At 35.4% G+C, this 16,871-nt stretch overlaps 4 protein-coding genes across 4 annotated transcripts; all 4 read right to left on the bottom strand.

Annotated features, from left to right (window-relative positions):
* Nucleotides 1-1,966: 1,966 nt before the first annotated feature.
* On the bottom strand, nt 1,967-3,941 carry LOC9305554 (ammonium transporter 1 member 4). Its single transcript, XM_002869437.2, has one exon. It carries the CDS (start codon nt 3,609-3,611, stop codon nt 2,094-2,096), a length of 1,518 nt encoding a protein of 505 aa, XP_002869483.1. The 5' UTR covers nt 3,612-3,941; the 3' UTR covers nt 1,967-2,093.
* Nucleotides 3,942-4,628: 687 nt separating this feature from the next.
* LOC9305555 lies at nt 4,629-6,731 on the bottom strand. Its single transcript, XM_002869438.2, has 3 exons — nt 6,293-6,731; nt 5,925-6,011; nt 4,629-5,817 (listed from the first exon to the last, which is right to left on the bottom strand). The coding sequence occupies exons 1-3, from the start codon at nt 6,548-6,550 to the stop codon at nt 4,849-4,851; spliced, it is 1,314 nt and encodes a 437-aa protein (XP_002869484.1). The 5' UTR covers nt 6,551-6,731; the 3' UTR covers nt 4,629-4,848.
* A 90-nt stretch (nt 6,732-6,821) lies between these two features.
* On the bottom strand, nt 6,822-10,991 carry LOC9305556 (probable tyrosine decarboxylase 2). The gene is given in 12 exon segments (XM_002869439.2): nt 6,822-7,167; nt 7,276-7,413; nt 7,571-7,694; nt 7,794-7,858; nt 8,122-8,178; nt 8,285-8,449; nt 8,670-8,729; nt 8,941-9,081; nt 9,170-9,333; nt 10,161-10,391; nt 10,489-10,561; nt 10,683-10,991. Coding segments are annotated over 12 exon segments (1,656 nt in total). The 3' UTR covers nt 6,822-7,038.
* Nucleotides 10,992-12,343: 1,352 nt separating this feature from the next.
* Nucleotides 12,344-16,408, bottom strand: LOC9305558 (putative cysteine-rich receptor-like protein kinase 43). The gene is given in 7 exon segments (XM_021016876.1): nt 12,344-12,631; nt 12,724-12,874; nt 12,965-13,211; nt 13,299-13,509; nt 13,599-13,963; nt 14,059-14,374; nt 14,606-16,408. Coding segments are annotated over 7 exon segments (1,941 nt in total). The 5' UTR covers nt 15,029-16,408; the 3' UTR covers nt 12,344-12,403.
* Between the last annotated feature and the right edge of the window lie 463 nt (nt 16,409-16,871).

Consider the following 16,871-nt stretch of genomic DNA (forward strand, 5'->3'; position numbering starts at 1 on the left):
TTGACCATCACGTGGCATAATGTGACTGGGTTATGAATGATGCAGTATCTGACTAGATAAGGGAATCAATGGTTCTCGAAGATACCGACATTAATACTCAAAGTCATATTGTAGCCCACTTTTGTGATTTTTGTCTCTTACCTGATGATGTACATTTGCAAATATTTTATTTTTTTGGTTTAATGTAAAGATTTATACCAAATAAAAAAAGTGTACACAGAGAAAGCAATGGAACATCAAAAAAAATTGAGCTTGAACCACACTAAAGTGGATTATTGATACAACCAAAATAAAACCTAAGGAGAGAGATTCTGATTGAAGGATCCTCCGGCGAGAAGGAGATTAATCGGTTGCGCATAGTGCGATCAACAAGTGACTTAGTAGACGAGATTGTACTTGAATCAACGGAGAAGACTCAACGGTTCCGCTCTTTCCAAATCAAGTAAATTGAAGTTTGGAGCACAAGTTTGAGTATCTTACTAGCATTGTGAGGTGGAGAGGATTGGACATTTGCAAATATTATAATCATTTTCCTACAAAAATCACAACTTAAATTTGCAAATATCCTCGCTATTTCAACCACAAACTTCGTAGACCAATTTTAAACAACTTAAATTTGTTTCACAAAAAATAGAAATGCATGTCTAGAATCCTGAAGAATTTAATAGCTGAATGAAAGATTTCTCAGAGCACTAATGAAGATTTAGGATATAAGATTGATGTGAGTTTTCTATTTTTTTTAGAAAAAAAAAAGATTGGTTTGAGTTTTGATAAATAGTATGGGGCATGTATGCATGCAATTATATCTTTACATAATTTGTTTAATCCCTTTCTCCACGTTTTTTTTTCAATATATTCTTAATATTTTGGCGATTTATATATCTCTTTCTGATTCCCGTGTGAGTGCTTGTTTTTTACTTTGCATTTTTGATTGTCGTCTTTTTTTGCATGGGATGATGAATCATGTCCTTTGTACTTGCGTCTCATTCGGACGTGTCTCAAAATGTTCTCATTATTCACAATTTTCAGCATATTTAATACGTCTGAGTTAGTACTTTTCTTTTCAAAAATTAAATTATTTTAAAAGTAAAGATTAATTATTTAAGAAATTTTAAATATATAAAAAAGGGAATTTAGTTCTTTCTACCACAATTATCGAAAACCTTTTTATTTTTACCCCATTTGATAATGTCTTTCTAAATCCTATAATAAAACTTAGTCATGGGCGTTCGGTGATCCGATTAGTTATCGGTTCGGTTCCATTAGGTTTCGATTATTTCGCTTCTAAAATTTAATATCCATTCGTGTATTTTGAAATTTTATTCGGTTCTGGTTCTTTCGGTTTTAAAATTTAGAATCAATTCGGTTATTTTGCTTTGAATATTTCGGTTATTTTTAGGTATTTTCGAATATTTTTGAATATTTTCGGTTATTTTCGAATATTTTTATTATTTTTCAAGTATTTTTGATTATTTGATCTAAAAATAACTAATATTTTTGAAAATATAATTGTATTCCGAATATTTTTGGTTACCCGAAATATTTCGGTTCAGTACCGATTTGGTTTTAATTTATTTGGTTATAGAATTTAGTATCCATTCGATTTTTTCAAATTTTAAGTTCAGTTTAGTTCAATTTTTTTTGCTTCGATTTTAGTTTGATACATTCGATTAGGTTTATTTGTCCAGGCCTAATAAAACTAACTTTTAACAACTAGTCTAGACTGTCTAGTAGTACTAGAATTGGTCCTGGGCTCAACCACCTAGGCCCCTAATTTTTATATTTTAAAGGCCCATTAACTTAGTTAAATGTAAAAGAAGCTGAATTATTTGTCTATGGTTTTCAACGTTTTTCGTTCTTATCTTCCTCCGATTGTTTCACATGATTTCATTTGTATTTGAAATTTTCAAATGTTTGAGGACTTGCCCTAATTTTTTGGCGAGGAAATATATAGTCAAGAGAGAAATATACAGCGAAACTAATATCTTTTATTCCCATGCAACGAACAACTTAATGAAATATATATACACACCAAACCAACAACTAGAAAAAGATCACACAAAAGCTAAGAAATAGTATTGAAACCAAACAAATCAAACACGTACATTTCCTTGAGCATTATCACCGCCCACCCTCCTAACCATGATCCCATTCCTGATCTCATCTTCTGTGTACATATAAGCCAACCCTCCATGACTCGTCGGATCCACCCCGGCGATCTCATCCTCCGCCGGTATCCTCAACAGTTTCAGCTTATGCAAAATATAAAATAGAGTCCCCATTGTCACACTAACCCATCCCGTAATCACCAAAATCTGAACGACGTGCGCCGCAAGCAACCTACCTCCTCCTCCCATTAGCAACCCGTAAGGCCTGTTCGGGTCCCCTCCAAAGATCTCAGCAATGTATCGTTTCTCCGCGAACAACCCGGTGAAAATAATCCCCCACGCGCCGCAACCGCCGTGAAGCTGAGCCGCTTCCAACGGATCGTCGAATTGGAGCTTTTCAGCTAGTCTATTGAATCCCATCAACACCCATGCGGCTACAAACCCGCATATAAGCGCGGCCCACGGTTCTACAACCGAACATCCGCTAGTTATAGCCGCGAATCCGCCTAACAAACCATTACAAACATCAGTTACATTCCAATACCCATCAATAAGTCTTTTCCCAAACAGAGTCGTTAGCGCCGCCGTGCAACCAGCTAACGTGGTTGTAACCGCGGTTCTTCCAACCGCGCTCCACTGTCCGTAAAACGAGTTCCCCGGAGTCTCTCCATACGACTTAAAAATGGTTGCGAACGATCCAGGGTTAAACCCGTACCATCCGAACCATAACAAAAACGTTCCAAGAACAACCAACGTAGCACTATGACCACGCAACGTAACCGGTTTACCCCCATCTCCAAACCGACCAATTCTTGGTCCTTCAATTAAAGCTCCCCATAAACCAGCAATACCTCCAACCATATGAACAACACCAGAGCCAGCGAAATCAATCACACCTGATTGAAACAGAAGGTTCTCAGATCTAGCCGGAGAAGCCCAACCATCAGAAGACCAAAACCAATGCGACACAATCGGGTAAACAAGACCCGTGAGGAAAGCAGAGTAGATCAAATACGCCACGAACTGAGTCCTCTCCGCGATCGAACCACTGGTGATTCCGGCGGCGGCGATAGCGAAAGTCCATTGATATAGAAAATAAGGATAATCAAACGTAGGTTTAGGAAAATCATACATTCCAAAGAAATGTTTTCCGATGAATCCATTAGAAGGAGATCCAAAAGCGAAAGCGAAACCGAAGAGGTAATAGAAGAGACCTCCGGCTGCAGCGTCGATGACGTTGGTGAGCATAATGTTCATCGTGTTTTTAGCACGTACAGATCCGGCACAGAGCATGGCGAATCCTAGCTGCATCGCGAAAACGAGGTAAGCGGAGAAGAGAAGGTAAGTGTTGTCGATTGCGTAAGCCGCGTCGGTGAATTTCCCGGCGACTGTGTCGAATCTCCCGCAGATGAATTCAGCGGCAGCGGCTGCGGCGGTGGCATTGGCTCCGCCGGATAGTAGAGGAATCAGATCAGAGGCAGAGCAAGAGAGACTCGTCGCCATTGTTACAAGAGGATTGAGAGAGAGAGAGAGAGAGATTAGAGTTTATAGAGGAGGAAGGTAGAGAGATTCACGAGATTCTGTTGAATCTTTAATTGGAGAATTTTGAATCTTTCAGATTCTATTTTCATTTTTCTCTATAGTAATAATAATGATATTACTATAAAATTTAAGATTCTGTAACAGTTTTATTCCTCAATTGTTGGTGTTTACTTTGACTTTTCTTCCTCATAACGGGCAACGGCTAACCAACCAATAAAACGTACTTAACAATATATTACTGCTCTTTTCCGAAGTAATTAATTTTCAAATTTCCCAAAAATACGTTTTGTAATGTGTGGACTATAGTTGCCCAAACATTAAAAAATGTGTGGACTATTTTTATTTTCCTATTTCTAATAGTTTTTTTTTTGGGAACAAATATATCTTTGACTACTCAAAAAAAGGTTAATTTACTTTCTTTCAATGGATGAATTCCAGTGTTCAAGAAAGCGCTAGGCGCTAAGCGGGCGGTGACCCAGTGCCTAGCGCCTAGAACGCCTAATCGGAGCCTAGGCGATTTTTAGGCGGTTTAGACGTTTATAACATAAAACATTATAAATATGATATTATATATAAAAGTTATATAAAATATTTATATAAAACTAAAAATTATGAAATTATAAACAAAAACTAAATAAAACATTTATTTATATTTATATTAAACAATATATGAATATTTATAACTATATATATAAATAAAACTCTAATTGAAATTGAAAAAATACATTAAACAAGTTCTATGTAATTTTAGGCGGTCAAGGCGGTTATCTAGGCGTCGCATGAGAGCCTAGCGCCTAGTCGGGGCCTAGGCGACCGTCTAGACCGCTTTTTAGAACACTGATGAATTCTGATTGGTAAGTAGTAAATACTAAATACCATTGAATTAATTTGTGACAAATTTTAATCTGGTTATAAATTAGAAAATCCAAAAGAACTAAACAAAGAATTTTAATAGAATTTAAATTTAAGCGAGGGGGAATTTAACTAAGTTGTGTGAAACACAAAAATATTATCTCATTCTACTAATCACAACAATCTGCAACTAACAAAAAAATTTCATCAAAATTTCAAAAATATTATCACTAACAAAAAATGTTTTGTAGACTCTTGCTAACAAGAAACTCTTGACTAATACTACTCTGTACAGCTGAAGTCTACAATTAAGTTAAGAAATCAAGACTATGACTATCCTAACGTTTCAATCATTCAAGAAGGTTTGGAAATCGATCTTGAATGTAGAAGCGGTATTGTCTTCACCAGACAAGGGACAAGACAAAGTTGAGTCGTCCAAGAGCCAGGCTTCAAACTCGGACAATACTTTATCTTTACTTCTTCCTGATTGTTGATGTTGTTGTTGCTGGTTTGCCGGAGGATTAGGAGTTATAGCCGGAACTGCACTCGTCTGAACATTAGCAGAATACATATTCCGGCTAAACTGTTTTGCGTACTCTTTGCTCTGAGATACCGGCACAGTTGAGATATAACTAGTAACGATCCGCTGTGCATTGCCTTGTGAAGCCACGGGATGAGCATAGCGGGTAGGTTGTGAGCCTTGTGAAGCCATGGGAGGAGCATAAAGGGTAGGTTGTGCGCCTTGTGAAGCCATGGGAGGAGCATAATGGGTAGGTTGTGAGCCTTGAGAAATGTTCTGTACACTGTTTTCCGGAGGATAAACACCTTTACTTGGTCTTCGAGTCCATACGTATGGATTGGAAGGGACAGCTTGAGGACTTGGATTACCATTATTAGAGCCGCCTTTGTGATTTGGTAATGACTGCACAGCCTGAGGTTTTAACCCGGGATTTTGCTGGAGGGTTCTTGATTGCTCGGTTCTATTACCTGGTCTGGTGTATGTTTTTCGGTGAGTTGCAAGCCTAGAAGCCGTGGAGCAAGCCCGGATTCCAAACTGTGTTCCAGGGGAAGACGAGTTTTTGAGCGACGGAACAGGTACAGGAACAGATCGACGCCGTGGAGCCCGTTTAAATTGTAATTTGGTGGAGGCAGGTTTCGAAACAGGTCGAGGTAGCATATTTCTGGTCCTGATGCATTCCCGTTGATTCTTCCATGTCTGCTCTTTATCATTGGCATGACAGTGATCAATGTTGGAGATCCCACCACTAAACCAGTAAGGACACGGAGCACGAGTGTCACAAACATAACAGTGACACTGTAAACAAACAGAAAAGCGAAACAAAGAAAGGTCATTAGCAAGAAAAGCATCATCACTTCAAAAGATTCAAAAAAAGGAAGAAAGAAACAACGTCACATTCTTACCATCTCACAGAACGTCTGGTGTAATGTGGATTTGAACGGGTACTTAGCGCAAACATGTCGCGGATGCGGAAAATCCCTACAAGCTATCTACAAAACCAAAAATAACTTACTTAGACATATTCCTACAACAAACTGTGTAAAGATTGAAACAGAGCAATACCAATTCTATAAACTTGGAAAAAAAAACTTCACTTTGAAGAATCAAATCCTATACTAAGTGGCTGCATATATAAACACAATTTACTCTGAAGTAGACAATTCTCAAACTTGATGAAATTCAAAGTTAGGGCATAAAGTTCCAAACTTTGAGTAAATTAGTAACAATTGGGAATAATTTTGAAAGAAATAAAAAAAGATCAAAATTTTACCTCACCCTTTTGCCCAACTACAAGAACTTCATCAGTTCCACAAGTTTCAATCGCAGTCTCCTTCGCCGTAGGATCACAATCCAAAATCACACAATCGTCGTCGTCGTCCACCGTTGGATTCAACAAATCAGTACTTTTGATGGGTTTCTTCTCATCGGAAATTCCCAGAATTTCGTCAAACAAATAAGAGTAATCTACTGGTTTTTCATCGTCTTCGTCCGAACTGACATCTACAACGATATGATTCATCGAAGTCATCGGAATTCGGACAAAGTTTCGCAAATAAAATCCAGTCGAAATTCAGAATGCATGTCTCATAAGAGAGAACACATCAAACAAAGAAAGATTTTCGCTTCAGATTTTCCAGGAAAAGCTTGATTTAGTGAGAATCATTGACTTAGCAGGCAGATAATAGAAAACTCGAATTAGGGTTTTGAATTGAAAAAGATAGGAATCAAAAAATGTGTATTTGATGATGAGGGTAAATATGTCAATTAATTTAATAATTAACAATAAGGCCAGGCCCAAATCCAATAAACTAATCTCATACCCAATCCCGATAATTTCGTACCTCTCAATATATAGTGGTGATATCGAATGATTGTCCACACATGAAAAGTAAAGACAATTTTTATTAATCCAAATTCAACAAATATTATAAAAATGGCCCTTCCATCGGAAATCGTTGAAGATAGAGGACTTTATTGAGCGAAATAAAAAGATAGTGGGTTTCTTTTGATATATTCTTAATAATGGCCGTTGCAGGTAAATTTGGAGGAATGTTTCTGTATGATCTGCCATGCTTCAGTGACATGCTTCTCCTCCGTTAACGGTGCACCAACAGCAAATCGTAAAATGAATTTATCCGATAGAGCCTGTTAATAATAATGCGTAGTTAAATTTCATTTTTCTTTGAAATAAATCCTATCTCCTCTAATCACTCAAACCAAACATTCATTATTTCCTTTTATACAACAACTCACCGTGTGAGAGATGAAGATCTTGCCGGTGGAGTTAACGGCGGCGAGCAGTTCACGGTTCCGTTCGTTACACTTCTCTTCGTCGCCGTCAACAGGCACAAGGCGAAAGCAAACGAGTGAAAAGTATCGAGTAGTGACAACCTTTACATGTATATATAAGAAACAAAAAAAATAAACATTCGTTTTTTTAAATAAATTAAAGAAATTCATCTAGGTTTTTTTACTGATTAGACTTGGTTATAGAATAAATGTGACGTATTATTGATGTTCTGAAACTTTTTTCACATGTTTATATTACCTCAAAATGTGGATCTTGAGCTACATAATCTTCAAAATGCTTAGCGAGATTGACGTGGTCTCTTATAAAATTTCTCAAGTTCTCTGAACCATAGAGCCGTAAAACCATCCATAACTTCAACGATCTGTATAAATCAAATTCGTGAATAACATGTACATATAAGTTTATTAGACTTCTAGCTAGGACCAACAAATACAACATCAAATGGACGTATATGAAGAACCTGAATCTCCGAGAGAGAGAAATTTGCCAATCTTTATAATTCACGACCGCATCTTTCTTAGAAACCTGATATATCCATTGAATCAAATATATGATCATCTCATACAACATTTTTCACCGTCTTAAAATATACATTGTTAACGATTTTAATATTTTCATGAATGATAAGCTAATATATCCATTGAATAAAGTTCTTAGTACAACTTGTTAGTTTCTTATGTCATTTTAGTTATATATCTACATGTATATGATAACGCTTCATTAGATCTTCAATATAGAAAGATGGTTCTTTTATGTTTGTAATAAAATGATGAACATGAGAGCTTGACCTTGAATTCTAGATACTCGGGATTTGTTTTGAGAGCGTCGATGAGAGAGTATCGATCCTGATTGATTCCAATATACACAAAACAATACAAAAATTACAATGAATATAGATTGACTAAATAGAACAATAAATCAAGGAAAAATGGAAAATGAGATAAAACATACCTTAACCCAAAGAGGTGAACAAGTTTGATTAGCAAATAACCATTTATGAGCATTCATGTTAAAGGAGTCTGCGTTTTCAATCCCGTCAATAAATTTTCGATATTCTGGACATATACACGCATTCCCTGCATAAGCTGCATCTACGTGCATCCATATCCCGTATTTCTACACAAGATACATGTTTTTTTTCAAATATTGTACATAGTCTTAAACCACATACAATTTTTTATTTAACCGAATTAAATTTATTTAGTTAAGATTCAAATGTCTCATAATTGCAGTTGTTGAAACAGTGTGATCAATGCGGTGGATAAAGTTGGTTAAAAGCTTGGTTGATGCAGTCCACAAATTAGTTAACTAATTATTATGATATATGTTTAATTACCTTTGCAATTTTCCCCAATGGGACCAAAGGATCAACCGCCGCTGAAGACGTTGTGCCAACCTGAAAACCACACACTTGCATATTTAGCAATGGACGAAATAATTATGAAGACACAATCTATAACTAGCATTGGTAACAATAATAAAAAACAAAAAAAACTAGAATTTCTCAATTATTTAGTATATATATGTGTGTAAGAAATTTATATTGAACACATAAATGTGGGTTTTTAGTCCGAGTAAAGGAAAAAATGTGGGGTTTAAGTAATTACAGTAGCACAAATGAAGAAAGGGATAAAACCCTCAGCGAGATCATGAGAAATAGCTTCTTCAAGTGATTCTGGAGGCATTCCATAGTTCGTGGAAGAATCAGTTTTGAGCAGCCTAATGTTTTCTTCATGTATTCCACCAATCTATAAACATCATCACAGTTAACATGATTGATTATTAACCTGTGAATTGATATTTAAACTAAAAGTAAACTAGATACTATATACCAACCAGACAAGCCTTTCGGAAACTAGAATGGGTTTGGTCAGAGGCATAGGCAACAAGTTGAGGAAGTAATGTTTTGCCAACTTTCTTCAAAATCCTGTCTCTAGCAGCTAACACTACCACAAGCACTGCTTCACATCCTGTCCCTTGGATCACTCCTCCTCCATTTCCTTTTTTAATAATTCATTTATGTTAAATCATAGAATTAAATGCTCGGTTTTTTTGTTTGTTACTACATTATTTCTTCCTTTTTTTGGACAGCCTTATTACTCCTATATGGTCCCAATTGCATGTTCTATTCATTTGATATAATTGCCATGTACCGTAATAAAGTTTTTGTCATATATGTACGTATGGTCATAGAAACGTTGGGTCGCTTGACTTGAATTAGATAAAGAGAGTTACACTCCATTGATGGAAGCACAGTTTGCTGCAATAAGTGCAGATTTAGCGATATAATCATCTACAACATTGTCTAAAAAGTGATTGAGGAAAAACATTCACTTAAACAAATGATGGTGGGATAGCTTTGAGCTCTTTTGTGCTTGCTTTTGAATTAAAAGAGGAGATGAGGATTTAGGAATCCGAGAAAATCTCCACCTTGTTGTTGGGTCTCTAAGTATAGACTAGTCGTAGATTTTAGGGTTATACAAATCTATCTCATTGTAATAATACGGTGATGAAACACACTATAAGATTAATTAGTCCATTATTATTTGTATTATGGTTTCGACTGGTGAATTTATAATTGGGCGGCAGGAAATATGTAAAAATGTACTACAATATTTTGCTATAAAACATAACACTTTAAAGAAAAGTTTCTACTAATCAATTTTTTGTTCTCTTACGAAAATAGTAAGATTGGAGTTATTTAAATCAAATGACTTAATTTTAAACCGCCGTCAAGTTTTCTTTATTCTTTAGTTCATAAAACTCGACTGATGTGTTAGTGGACTCTTTCAATTTTTAGAAGAATGAGATGAGATTAAGGAAGAACCTGTCGAGAGAAAATGGTCAGGGAGTTGTAGCAATTTTGCAAGCCAATCAAGAACGATGATTTCCAGCTCAGTAGCGGCAGGAGAAGTGAGCCAAGTGAAACCGACGACGCTCAGGCCGGCGTTGAGCATCTCTCCCAAGAATCCGGCCACACTGGTGCTTGATGCATAGTACGCAAAGTAACTCGGGCTTTGCCAATGAGTTATCCCCGGCATTATCTTCTTCGAAACGTCTATAAATTATAAATCGCATTTAATTAACATATATATAAATTGTTTTGCAAGTTCATGTTACAAATTTTGCTTTAAAATAAAAAATATTTCACGTACCATCGAGAAGTTCTTTCAACGATTCAGGTTGGTCAGGTGCTGAATCAGGCAACATGTCACGAAGATAACCAGGCTACGACAAATAACCAAATTTTTGTTATATAGTAAAAAATACTCTAAATATGTATACACACACAAATAATGACTGGTTACATTTATATACATTGTAGTGAAAAGTTGAGAAGATAAGAAACCTGAACTTGGGAAAGAACAGGAAAATCTTGAGGCGAGTCTTGAAGATTTTTGTAGTAATCAGCAATAAAATCAACCATTATGTGACCTTGCTCTCTCAGCAACTCACTGTCCATTGGTTTCATCTTTATCACCTTCGCTCCGTTAGCTTCTCCGTTTCCATTAACGTTGCCATTGCCGTTGCTGTAGCCGTTGCCGTTGGTGTAGCCGTTGCCGTTGGTGTAGCTGTTGCCGTTGGTGTAGCCGTTGCCGTTGCTGTAGCCGTTGCCGTTACCAAATTCCCTGTCATGCATATGTTGGGTTTAAAACATTTTTCGTTTTTTTATTATAATATTAGATTTGTAACACATTATGAAAGATGATGATGTATAACTTTTATAAATATTTTAATTTTATAATGAAAAAGGTAGAGATTAGAGGAGATGCTTACATCTCGAAAGGTAGCTAGTGGCAGCTGTTGTATGAATGTGTATGTATGTATGTTATTAAAGAAGAATTTGTGAATTGCATGACTCAATGGTCTAAAGTTTGAGGGTTTTTATAGTAGTATAATAAGTCACTCTCTATCATAATAGCTGTAAATTTTATCATAAATATAAAATATTAATACCTTCGAAAGAATTGGGATACTCGAATAACACATGCGTACATCTATTTTTGACTTTAGCAATACAAATTTTTTTCCTTAGATATTTTCTTGTTTTTCTATTTATGATTTTATTCATAAATGATACACCACAAATTAAATTTTATAGAACATGTAACACATGTGTGCATCTACATTTTGGACTTTTGTTACATTCTCGTAATTCTTTTTCGATATTTTCTTCTTCTTTTTTCAATTTAAGGTTATTTATTCATATACTAGTATGATTAGCCAACAGATTAAGCCAAAGTGATGATGTATGATTTTAATTTTTGTCAGTATGAGTCATATTTTTACATTCCTTCGTCACATGGGTCACATTAATACAACAATGTCTTTACACTGGTGATAGTATATTGTTTACCATCATCCACGGTCACCACACACTTGTTCGTTATACAAATGTTCACTTTACACTATCATGTGTTAACAGTATATTATTCTCTATTCACTGTTACACTTTTCATCGTCACCGTTGATGTAAACTGTTCTGTGTTCACCACCAACTTAAAACATTGTACAATGATAACTTTTTGTAATTTCTTCTCTAAAATGACAGCTAAATTAAAGTGCATGTCATCAATGTAGTAAGAAGTAAGAACTACCTAATTGACAAATCAAATCAAAGAAATTATTTATAAGTGGCAAATTACAAATTTGAAAATTGCCCTTTCAACACATTTTTCTCAAAAAAAGTGATGGACGGTTGGAACGGTACAAATCTTCCACAAATAACAACACAAAGCACTAACTTATCAGACAATGATACATTCATCATACCAGTCTTATCTCATTCATTTATTTTATCACATTGTATCATATTTTGTGATTAATCATATATAAGCATAGATAGGTGTATTCTCCTAAATGTATACTTGTTCATCTGATTAATATTGGGACAAAATTTCAAAATGTATGTTTTTAATCTACCTACATAACTAGAAGAAAAATAAACATAATTTTTAATAGTTATTTTACGAAAATACACAATGATTATTTGTTGTTGTCTTGTTTTCTCTTGTAACATGTTATTAACAATAAGGTAGTGAGGGATCTATATAAATTATACATGAATTTTTACATGGAATCATGAAGGAAAGGTGGTTTAGTAGGAGTGGGCAATACAATATCTGTGGAACTAACCATTTGTATAACCTTAGACATCGTTGGACGAAGCTGTGGAGACTCTTGTGTACACAACAAACCAATCTGCAGTACTCTCTTCACTTCTCTCTTATCTGTTTCTTCTCCCATATCTTTGTCTATCATCTCCTCCATCTTGTCTGAAGCAAAACATTTCCAAACCTGTTCAAGAAATTAAGAGGTTAGAAAATGGGTTATGAAGGTAAATCAGAGCTAAGGAGTTAAAGATTGATGTGATGAAGATGGAGACTCACTTGAGTGACTAAGGTTTCAAGGGAGTTATCAGAGCGGAATTTGTTGTTTCGAAAACCGCTGGTTATCTCGAGAACAAGGACTCCGAAGCTATAAGCATCGATTTTATTGCTTAGTCTTCCCTTGCTAATGTATTCAGGAGCCATATATCCTCTGTAAACAATGCACTTATTCCATTTCACGTTCTAAATCATAAACAATAATAAGGACCTCTAATAAAGTCTTTGTGTTGAAAGGACTTACAGAGTGCCCGCGATTGAAGAAGGAGAAGGAGAAGGAGCAGGGATGTCTTTGCCACCTTCTGGATAAAACTTGGCTAATCCAAAATCTGAAATTTTGGGTTTGTACTTTAAGTCTAACAGAATGTTGCTTGCTTTGATATCTCTGTGAATGATCTTGCACGTTTCGTGAAGATATTCTAAACCTTCAGCTGTTCCTAAGATTATTGTCCGCCTCTTCTTCCAGTCGAGCTCTTTCTTCTTCTCGGGGTCTTCACTTGCATGTCAAGCAAAAAATTTAAGAAACTTTAAGAAATATGCATTGTCTAAACATGCGTGATTCGGTGAAGAGATCTTACTGAATAAGACTTGATCTAGGCTTGTGTTGGCGAGGAACTCATAAACAATGAAACTATTCATGTTAGTGAAGCAGCAACCTAAGAGCCTAACCAAGTTCTTGTGTTGGCATCTACTAATTACATCTATTTCATTATGGATCTCGTCCCGTGGCTTCTTTCCTGTTATATGCAGCCGTTTAATCGCAATTTCTCTACCGTCAGACAGAGTTCCCTGTCAAAGATATAATAAAAAAGGCTTTGTAGTCAATTCAAATTGTAGTAAGATGTAGAGAAAGATAGTTACATAGAGAAGAGAGAAACCTTGAAGACTTCCCCATATCCACCAACACCAAGCTTGCAACTCTCATTGAAGTTGTTGGTTGCTTTTTTAAGAGTTGAATACTCAAAGCTCATCAAGTGTGAGTCATTACATATAGACTCTGACTCCTTCTCTATCCTTAGATGTCCAAACAAGTGAGACTTTTTAATCTTAGTTCATGTATGAGCTAAATTACCTTTGGCACAATATAGTCTTAATTAGTTCCACACAAGGAACTTACCTTTAAGCTTCTTCTTTGGACTAGTTCGTATATAGATGCATTTTCCACACCAAAATCCAGCTGCAATAGCCAACACACCCACCATAGAAAGAACGAATATATGCACAAAATTTTCTTTTGTTAAATCTACAAGAATAGAACAAAACAAAAGTTAAGATCATTTAAAGGACTGAATCACACAATTTGAAGAATCACACAAGAGTTAGGAGACAGAGACATACTCATAGAAAGCAATCCACGTTCGTTATAAAAGGTATAGTTAGAGTAACGCAAGTAGCAGCCTGCATTCAAGGCAAAACCTTCTTTGGATGGTACACAGCTAGAGACCGATAAAGCTCCATCTGCTAAGCATAATTTGCACAACTCATCATCTAGCGTTCGCCAGCATATTCCCAACCCGTAAACCGTTAAACCACGGGTTCCCATTTTAGCCACCGAGAAACCTTGACTATATGGAGCCGTCTCAACAATGGATTTGGTCACTTCCTTTACTAAACCTTTCAATTCTGCAGACTTCTCCTTGTCACTAGCACATATCTACATTCCCAAAAATGGTCGACATATTCGGATAATTTAGTTAAATTTTCTTCAAAATCGGATTTCTAAGCCAAAAGCCACACTAAATCCTAGGTCTAAGTTTTGTATTAGACAAGTGTGTGCGGAACTGATCCATGGATTTTATCAATTGATCAAAATATGTTAAATGTCACTTATATATATATTATTCGATACGAGATTTCTAACAAAACCTAACCATATCTAATTTACCTTGGTGTCCTGATGAGAAACAGGTTCTTGATAGAAGCTGTAATTATCAGCTCTAACGAAACAACCGTCAAGGTGAAACCAACCACCGGTGGCCGGAAAACATTGAGAGAGGAGATCGGTAGCACGTGACCAACATAAACTGCATTCGTCGGATGAGAGATCGCTAACACACTGCGACAAAACGTACATTCTCTGCGGAGGATCTCCGTGTTCATGAGTTCCAAACTTGACATGCCTCATATCATCTCTGATCGCGTCGAGGTTAATCTGATAAGATCTCCGGTAAGCCTCCTCGTGAGAGACGGTGCCGTTGTTACAAATCCAACCGATGACGTCGATTCGAGAGATTTTCATGGAAATTGACGGAGCTAGTAACGTTAACGGTAAGAGAACGGCCAAAGAAGAGATTAACGTCGCTGCCATGATCAAAGGGAACGATTCTTTGATCTGTTTCTCTCCATAATAAACATCACTCCTAACGACTCTTGGCCTATATATAGTAATGTCATGTAGTAATCAAATCAAACCGGGATATGCTCAAGTTCGGTTTAGTTTCGGTTTCTATTCAATTTTACACGGTATTGGTCAAACGATTGAACACCTATAATATAAAACGGTTAATTACGAGACTATATATAGTAGCAAAATTCACAATGAGATCATTATATTATAAGGATTAGAAGCAGCTTTAGTAGAGTATTTTTTTTTCGTTAAAATTAGTCTACAATTTACAAAATTCACCATGGAATCATTCACAATTCTTTAAGCTTGTTTAGATGAAACTTTTTTTTTTCCGTTAAAATTTATAATCTCGAGATACTGTGGCGCAACTAAGTCAAGCTACAGACATAAGGCAAGACAAGCACTAGAGTTGAAAGGCTTCCAATAACCCACAGCCCCTCCACTTTGATGGTTTTTAGTGTTCTTTTTCTTCTTCTTTCCGACGACTGTTCTACATTTAGAACAAGTCTTTAATTTATCTACACTGATCTGTTGTAAGAACTTATGCTAATTACGATGCAATTTCTTGATTGGTTTTTTTAGTTGTGGATGATGATGATCTTTTTTTTTTTTTGTTTAATTTACTAACACATCAATCAATAGTTGTTTGGATAAATATTTCCGCTGAATGTTAAGAAACAAATAATAGTCACTAGCATATTATCAACACAAGTTTGTAACAATCCAAATCTTAGTGTAGGAATAGCTTTAATACAGCCTATAACCTCAAAGTCAAACAACATTTATTGAGATTTTAGAAAAAACATCACAATGTCAAGTAGCATATGGGTCAACGAGACAAAAAAATATCATATCTTGATGAGCTATATATTTCGCTAATTCTGACGACCGATGATTGGCTCTGCGATTCCAAAGACTTGTCTTGATGAGCTTGCCTCTGGTAACGCGAATGTGAGTCCCCGCCTAACAATCTCAAAGCGGCCTCCACCCGCCAAAGGTCGGACTTCTATACCTCTCATACCTTCAACGCCAATCTGTGAACAGATATGAGCAAGAAGCTCCATCATCTTCTATTAATAAGTATTTCCGTGCGCTGAATGTTATGACACAAATAATAGTCACTAGCATATTATCATCATAATTTTGTATTTTTTATTTAACGCATGTTTTATTCGGTTGCCTATGTTATATTAACTAACAAATGATAGTTCTTTTTAAAATAAATAGCAAGTGATCCTAACGTAAAAGTATATAATTAATTCATTTTCCAACCAAAATAAAAAGAGCAGTCTCAATAGCGATTGGTTTATGCGTTCAAAATCAGTACAAATTGGTCAAATTAGCCGATTTAGTGTCTGTTTTTTTTTTTTTTTTTTTAATATGACATTGTTTTGGATAAGTAAACAAAATAAAGCAACAAACAAAAAGAAAATACTTATTACTAAAATTGTAAATTGAATTAACTATTCTCAAACAATTTAGTTATTGGGAGCAAGCTATTTTAGTTTTTATATAAACTAGGTGTGAACATATATAATAAGTTCGAATAGGTAAGTTTTTAACATTTCATATTTTATAACCAATATTTAGTTATAAAATTATGAAAAATATTTTTAAAATAAGTAAATAATGTTCTAACGTCTAGACGATTTTTTGAACATTGGATATAGCATATAAATATGTTGGTAAGTGGTTGCAAAATTGTCACAGATTGTAAAACTAACGTGATAATTATTATAGTGATTTTGGTCACTTGTTAAATTATTGGTTGACTTAGGTTTATGGTGTTCTTTTATTGAAAAGG

This window comes from Arabidopsis lyrata, assembly GCF_000004255.2.
Source record: "Arabidopsis lyrata subsp. lyrata unplaced genomic scaffold ARALYscaffold_7, whole genome shotgun sequence".
In the NCBI taxonomy this organism is placed as follows: domain Eukaryota; kingdom Viridiplantae; phylum Streptophyta; class Magnoliopsida; order Brassicales; family Brassicaceae; genus Arabidopsis; species Arabidopsis lyrata.

What these genes read in the sequence shown, in the direction of transcription:
- LOC9305554 (XM_002869437.2), bottom strand. Translation starts at nt 3,611, where the DNA reads ATGGCGACGAGTCTCTCTTGCTCTGCCTCTGATCTGATTCCTCTACTA.
- LOC9305555 (XM_002869438.2), bottom strand. Translation starts at nt 6,550, where the DNA reads ATGACTTCGATGAATCATATCGTTGTAGATGTCAGTTCGGACGAAGAC. An exon ending in TAGTTGGGCAAAAGGGTGAG is followed by an intron (nt 6,012 to 6,292) that starts GTAAAATTTTGA and finishes TTGGTTTTGTAG; the next exon opens with ATAGCTTGTAGGGATTTTCC. An exon ending in ACCAGACGTTCTGTGAGATG is followed by an intron (nt 5,818 to 5,924) that starts GTAAGAATGTGA and finishes GTTTGTTTACAG; the next exon opens with TGTCACTGTTATGTTTGTGA.